Source organism: Salvelinus sp. IW2-2015, linkage group LG22 (assembly GCF_002910315.2).
Source record: "Salvelinus sp. IW2-2015 linkage group LG22, ASM291031v2, whole genome shotgun sequence".
Lineage (NCBI taxonomy): Eukaryota > Metazoa > Chordata > Actinopteri > Salmoniformes > Salmonidae > Salvelinus > Salvelinus sp. IW2-2015.
The window spans coordinates 14,650,940-14,658,924 of NC_036862.1; the positions used below are offsets into that span (position 1 = coordinate 14,650,940).

Consider the following 7,985-nt stretch of genomic DNA (forward strand, 5'->3'; position numbering starts at 1 on the left):
ACCAACTGGGTACATTTTGTTAGGGTTCGTTTAGGTTTAAGAACTAGATTATATATTTTTCAGTGTTAACACTCCAAAGGAACCTCAAAAGAGCCCCGAACCGAACTGAGACCATCTCGAGATTCTGAGTTCGGTTCGCTTGAATTCCGCAGCCCGGTTCCCTTTTTTAAGGACAATGTGAAGGCAAAGCTCCCAGGTTCGCTTGTTCATTATTCCCCCACCACACACTAGACTACTGCAACACCGTTTCCCTTGCCATAAACCTTTACACTAGACTACTGCAACACCGTTTCCCTTGCCATAAACCTTTACACTAAACTACTGCAACACCGTTTCCCCTGCCATAAACCTTTACACTAGACTACTGCAACACCGTTTCCCTTGCCATAAACCTTCACACTAGACTACTGCAACACCGTTTCCCTTGCCATAAACATTTACACTAGACTACTGCAACACCGTTTCCCTTGCCATAAACCTTCACACTAGACTACTGCAACACCGTTCCCTTGCCATAAACATTTACATAGACTACTGCAACACCGTTTCCCTTGCCATAAACCTTTACACTAGACTACTGCAACACCGTTTCCCTTGCCATAAACCTTCACACTAGACTACTGCAACACCGTTTCCCTTGCCATAAACATTTACACTAGACTACTGCAACACCGTTTCCCTGCCATAAACCTTACACTAGACTACTGCAACACCGTTTCCCTTGCCATAAACCTTTACACTAGACACTGCAACACCGCCCTTTCCTTGCCATAAACCTTTACACTAGACTACTGCCAACACCGTTTCCCTTGCCATAAACCTTTACACTAGACTACTGCAACACCTTATGCCTGCCAAAACCTTTACACAGACTACTGACAACACACTGTATTTAAAGTAGGACTTTAAACCTTTACATTTGGCTGCCACAAAGAGAGAAGATTAACTGTGCAGGTATGAAAAAACAAAATGTGTGCTGTTTTTGGATATTGATTAGCGATTGTTCAGGACGCATAGAAATTCCAAAAATGTGGAGAAGAGTGTTTTTAGATTCAGATTATTTGGTTGCAATATGTGATCTATAGCTAAGAGTTGCACTCAGCTGTTTTTATTGATGTGCGGGTTTTGATAGTCAGAGGAACATATATTTGGTGACATCACGAAGATAGGTTACACATCTATTCCAGCTCTTAAAAGGGGGCAGTAGCCTCCTTGTAGAATGAGTTTATAATTACACATTATTATCTTGCAGTGTATTCTATTGCTATTTATTCTATTACCAACTGGAGGGATATCTAGCTATCCGATAACGCATTCTGATTGAATGGTTGTCCTGCACTTTTGTTTAAAAACCCAGAGTGCGTGTGTGAAATTAGATCTTGGTTTCTTTCTAAAACCTAGCAATGTGAATGCAAAGAGACTCAGTCGCACAAATAGTTGAAGTAACATGTCTTCTGCTGATAGCCTCGAGACAAGTAAAAGGGAGATAGTGATAGGCTCTACATCCTCACTGCACGGATTCCAGCCACCCAACCTACCTACCTACCCCTTACCCACCCTACCCCAACCTACCTACTACCTTATCCCTTACCCTCCCTACCCCAACCTACCTACCTATCCTTACCCCTCCCTACCCACCCCTACCCTCCCTCCTACCTACTCCTTACCCCCTACCCCAACCTTACCTACCCACCCCTTACCCCTACCCCAACCTACTACTACCCCTTACCTCCCTACCAAAACCTACCTACCTACCTACCCTTACCCCAACCTACCTACCGTACCCTCCCTGCCCCTTTCCTCCCTGCCTTCTTACCCTCCATGCCCCTTTCCCTCCATGCCCCCCCCTTGGTCGGTTAGAGCCAAAACATTGTTTTAGTCTGTGTGATATTACAAAGACCAAAGAGAACTGGCATGTCGAATGAGGGGCTTTGAGGGACAGAAATATGCAGAGCCAGTGAGTGAGACTAGGAGTGAGGGGGACTTTTTGGAGCGCCAGCCAGCCTCGGAGAGAGGCGGCCTCTGTTCCCTGTAGCAACCCCAAACGACCTCCCGTGTGTGTGTGTGGTGTGTTGTTGTGATGTGTGGTGGGATGTGTGTGGGTGGGTGTGTGTGTGTGTGGGTTGTGTGGTGTTGGTGTGTGTGTGTGTGCATACGCACGTGTATGGTGAGGTGTGCTCACTAGTCACCCAGTACAACCGGTAGGCCAGGGGTCTCTAGAATGGGCCAGTTGTCCCTGCTGACCCCTAGCCACTCCCAGAGCTGACTGACACAGAGCAGAGTACGACCAGCCTGACATGGGGCAGCAGGGGACAGTGTGAGAGTGGATAGTGTCAGAGAATTGAGTTGGACAGATAGATCTAACAGACATATAGATTGGATTTGAATGCTAAGGTCGATTTCAATTATTCGTTTTTAACATGTGTTATTGGCATCAAGCCTTCATCCAAATGCTTTGTGCAGTCTAATAGTAAGATGTCTATATATCCAATACATATGTCCATCCACAGGCCATCATTACCAGCCTGCACACAACTACTAAGCGGATCTAAAACAAACTCTATAACCTCAATACAAAATGGAAAAAATAAAATAAATCACTCAAAAGACCATAACTAATTATTGCTTGTTTTATACTTTATCTCCACTGTAAATATCCTGGTGGGTGGATGTCAGTTGGCTGAGAGTGCGGTGTCAGTGTGGTCCGCTTGCTTAACCGCCTGGCCTCTGGGGGTGCTCCAGAGGTTTTCCCCATGATGGATCTGCTGGAGAACCGTCAGGGGAGAAACGTTGTGGTTGCCCCCCGATGACAACCATACTGCCTGAGGCTAAGGCTGCAGCAGCTGGATCTAGTGACTAGAATTCTCTCTGTACTCTCGTTTTCACTCTCTGTTCATCTCTCTATTTATGTCTGCGTCTCTTGCTTGCCTGTTCTCTCTTTTTTTCTGTCCTCTTTTTCTCCATCTTGCTTGCTCTGTCTCCCTCTGCGTTTCACTTGCTGTCTCCCTCTCTCCGTTTCACTTGCTCTGTCTTTGTCTCGCTCACTCCCTGGGTTGCTCTCTGTCCCCTTCTCTGTCTTTTGCTCACTCTCTCGCTTGCTTGCTTGCTCCTTCTCTCTGTCCTTCACCTTCCACCCCTCCCTCTTAGCCCCTTCCCCTCTCTCCATCTCTACAGAGTGGTTGAGTTGGTCATGGTAGTGGTAGTCAGGACCGTGGATGTAAAGGGATCTTGGTCTGCCTTGGCTCTGGCTGTGTGTGCTGAGGACTAGTGTTTCTCACACCAGCCAGTCTGAAGACTGTTCTCTGTTCTTCCAGGCTACAACATTACAGGGTTGTAATAGTTTGTGGATGGAATGACTGGAACTGAGAAAGAAAGTGTCTAAACGAGAAGGAGGGAGGGAGGGATAGAGAGGGAGAGAGAGACCGGGGCCAGATATAGTCCTTGTGGTCACAGGACTTCCAGATGGAAGAAATAATTGTCCTTTTTTTTCTTGCTTGTCTCCCCCGCATTTCCTGTTTGTCAATATTTCATTGATACTGTTGCATGTCTGTGTGCCCCTGTCCTTGGTATATTATCAGATAGCACTGTATCTTTCAGAGTAACTGTTGTGTTGTTTGTATACAGTGTTTTGCGTACAGTATGTGTATTTTGTGTCTTCCCGTTTGTGTCTCTTAATGATATACCGTTTTGCCAGCTTGATATTGGGTCCAGAGATGTACGATGCATTCTGATGTCATATGTTATGCTTCAGCTTTTAAAGAAGCACTCCAGCTATTTAAAAAAAAACTTTTCCTGTTGAAAAACAATATCCAGAGGGAGAGAGAGAGATGGAAAGTGGTGTTGGGGGGAAAAACATACGACATTATAAAACCCTTGTACACAAACAACAAGTGTGCGGTTGGTCACATAACTGTTTCAATTTTAAAAGCCTTGCAGAGCTTCGCAAAAATGGATACCGCGAAGGCTGTGAGAAGTTTTACACTTCTAGTTGGATTACTAGGCCATTAAGTCATGCTCTCTCTCCTGACAATCCTTTTTCTTAGATCACACATTCCACACACACATGCACATACACGACTACACACACGCACACACAGTCCGGGTGCTGCAGACTGTTCAAGTGCAGCTTAAGCCCCACTCTCTTCAACATATATATCAACGAATTCGGCGAGGGCACTGGAACAGTCTGCAGCACCCGACCTCACCCTACTAGAATCTGAAGTCAAATGTCTACTGTTTGCTGATGATCTGGTGCTTCTGTCCCCAACCAAGGAGGGCCTACAGCAGCACCTAGATCTTCTGCACAGATTCTGTCAGACTTGGGCCCTGACAGTAAATCTCTGTAAGACCACAAATACAAATTGCATCTAGACACTGTTGCCCTAGAGCACACAAAAAACGATACATACCTCGGCCTAAATATCAGCATCACCGGTAACTTCCACAAAGCTGTGAACGATCTGAGAGAAAAGACAAGAAGGGACATACCAATTAGGATCTGGCTAAAAATGCTTGAATCAGTTATAGAACCCATTGCCCTTTATGGTTGCGAGGCCTGGGGTCCGCTCACCAACCGAATTGAGACTCTGCATGCAGAATTCTGCAAAAATATCCTCAGTGTACAACGTAAAATACCAAATAATGCATGCATATGAGAATTAGGCCGATACCCGCTAATTATCAAAATCCAGAAAAGAGCCGTTAAATTCTACAACCACCTAAATGGAAGCGATTCCCCAAACCTTCCTTAACAAAGCCATCACCTACAGAGAAATTAACTTGGAGAAGAGCCCCCAAAGCAAGCTGGTTCTGGGGCTCTGTTCACAAACACAGACAGACCCCACAGAGCCCTAGGAGAGCAACACAATTAGACCCAATGTGTTTGACACAAATTTCTCTCAGATTACACAGACCCACAAAGAATTCGAAAACAAATCCAATTTTGATAAACTCCCATATCTATTGGGTGAAGTACCACAGTGTGCAATCACAGCAGCAAGATTTGTGACCTGTTGCCACAAGAAAAGGGCAACCAGTGAAGAACAAACACCTTCGTAAATACAACCTATATTTATGTCTATTTATTTTCCCTTTTGTACTTTAACTATTTGCACATCGTTACAACACTGTATTTAAACATATTGACATTTGAAATGTCTCTATTGTGTGAGTGTAATATTTACTGTTCACTTTTTGTTTATTTTGATCCATTTCACTTGCTTTGGCAATGTAAACATGTTTCCCATGCCAATAAAGCCCATTGAATTAGAGAGTGAATGCATACAGTGATTATAATGTGTGAACATGATCCCTGCGGGAATTCAACCCATGACCTTAGCATTGATAACCCCGCACTCTTACCAGTTGAGCCACATAGGCACATAGTTTTGTACCACTTAATGCTGTTAGATGTTTAACAGCCTCTCTCTCTCTTTGTGTTCTCTCTACAGGTGACATACCTTGGCAAGGTGACCATCTCAGGGACTGAGTTCCTGTCGGGCTGCACAGAGTCGGCAGTGGTGGGCCTGTGGGACCGCAGGGCGCTGGCCCAGGAAGAGCACCTCCCTGCCAACTCCCTCCTGGAGATCCGSCCCTTCCAGGTGCGCCTGCACCACCTGGACGGACGCGGCGAGGCCTCGGTCACCATGGACACGTACCAGGTGGCGCGCATCGCCTACTGTACGGCGGACCARTGCACGAGCCCCAATGTGTTCGCCTGGATCTACCGGGAGATCAACGACGACCTGACCTTCCAGATGGACTGCCACGCCGTGGAGTGTGAGAGCAAGCTGGAGGCCAAGAAGCTGGCCCATTCCATGATGGACGCCTTCCGCAAGACCTTCCACAGTATGCGCAGCGATGGACGCATCCACAAGAGCGGCTCCTCGGACGAGTTCGCCACCGACGACTCCGCTCCAGACGACTCCACCCCCGAGGAGGACGGCTGAGCACCAGGGTTTCCACCGCCTCCCCCGGTCACAAGCCCGTGAGGGGAGGTGCACAGGGGCAACCGGAGCGCTCTCTCTACTCTCTGTCTCTCTCTCTCTCACTCTACTTTGGTTTTAAGGAAAAAACATGGAACTAAAACTGACCGCAGACTGAAGGATGACGAGGACGTAGTTTTAAAAAGGGGAAAATAGGAGGACAAAGGAACAACATGAGACCTAACATATGTGGAAGCGAAACTTAACTAGTGCTGCCTCTTTGGATAAATCGGTCCTCAAACATTTGGATAGCCATTGACGCGCCTGATCTGCCCATAAGAGATTAGTGAAAAATGGTTATAAGACAGTTACATTCCCATCCGATGCTGCGGTCTGTCCGTCCGTCTGTCTGCAATGTGCAGAGAGACTCTGCCTCTTTACACCACCTCTCGCCCCACCCCTTCCCGGCCCAATCAAAAGCCCAGATCACTTCCTAAAAATCCCAGATCACTGCCTCCCGTTCTGATTTTTTAACAACAGCACTATGAAGTTAAGAGTTATGCCTGTAGCACTGTTAAATGTGTGGTTTCAAAAAGAAAGCCTTGACTAATATATGTGTGGAAGGTTGCCGGGAGGAGGGAGGTCCTGACATATTTATTAGGCTACGAGAGCGTCATCCCTTATCAATCACATTTACTTCCTGTTTTGAAGCATACCAAAAGTGAGTCTTTTAGCTGTGTCTTCTTTGTTGACTTTGTGCCTCACTTCTCACACACCAAGGCTGGTCTCTTAGTCCCGCAGTCCCAAACGTTGTGCGTGTGTGTAGTCGTGCATGTGCATGCGTGTGTGGAATGTGTGATCTAAGAAAAAGGGTCGTCAGGAGAGAGCATGACCGATAATGGCCTAGTAATCCAACTAGAAGTGTAAAACTTCTCACAGCCGTCCATAAAGTTTGCCTGAAGCCTCTTGGCCTGTGCTGAATGTATTATAGGTATGTTGTGCTGCAAGCTCCCTACAACTTTTAGTTACTTCGTTTTTTTAGTACATTTCTTCTACATTGTTATATGTGGATTAGGTGCAGTTTAGCGAGGGCAGTTTTCTGTACAGACACCTTAAGGTAATGATTATGTCTCGTGGGCTGGATGCGTGTTGAGTCCATGAACAGACACACATGTGCAGACACCCAGTGTTTCACTGTGCTGTCGAAGGGTAAGAGCGGCCATTTTGGGGCAACTGGAAGACCCCATGACACAAGAGCGCCACCCCACCCCCCTTTCTAACAAGACTCTTTTGAATGGACTGGATGCTGGTACTCACAGTGGGGTGGGTCATGTATTTTGTCTGTTGTGTCTAAAGCCGATTTTATTAAGATGGCTCTGGTCGGTACGTACATATATAAATATATACATTGTATTTGAAACTCATTCAATAAGCTTATGTAAATACAAAAATGAAGTATCCGTTTCCAAATATTACAGCATTAAATGTTGATAGCTATTTTAAATAAACAGCGGGAACATCAAAGACAGCCACCAGTGTTTTAAAGTCAATTGTGAATATGTAGAGTTCCATAGAACTGGCTGTTAAGAGGGTGTGAGCCCGGGACACAGGGCTTGACATGCCAGGATGACTGGAGGAGAGAATGTTTATAAAGCTGTAGATTACTGTGTCATGTCTTGTCTGAAGGCTCAGATGTGCTTTAAATGTCTGGAAATGTTACCGTAAGTGTTTTCTATACAGTATTTGCAAAGATAAAGAAACAATCACATATAAACTATTTACCAAGACTGACTGGTGATGCCGAAGTCTTTTTTTTGTTACGAAAACGCTCATATTGATTCGAGTTGGCTGTGATGTTTTGCCTTCATAACAAATGTTTCTCACGGTACTAGGAATTGTACATGTGGGTGACTTTCAATGGCTGTGTGTGTGTATTAGGTTTGTGTACACATACAATATTACAGCCAGAGATTTGCTCCAATCCTACGAATCATTTTGTCTCCATTTCTTACATTCATAGACCGTAAAGCTCTTTCCATTGTTGTGGGGCTCATTCCCTTC

At 45.6% G+C, this 7,985-nt stretch overlaps 1 protein-coding gene across 1 annotated transcript in view; it reads left to right on the top strand.

The window, feature by feature from the left end:
* Nucleotides 1-6,422, top strand: part of LOC111949502 (PTB-containing, cubilin and LRP1-interacting protein) — a 36,479-nt gene extending 30,057 nt beyond the window's left edge. The window contains exon 3 of the mRNA XM_070434064.1: nucleotides 5,451-6,422. Coding sequence (XP_070290165.1) covers nucleotides 5,451-5,948 — 498 coding nt within the window. The 3' untranslated portion in view covers nucleotides 5,949-6,422. The remainder of the gene's footprint in view (nucleotides 1-5,450) is intronic.
* Nucleotides 6,423-7,985: the final 1,563 nt, after the last annotated feature.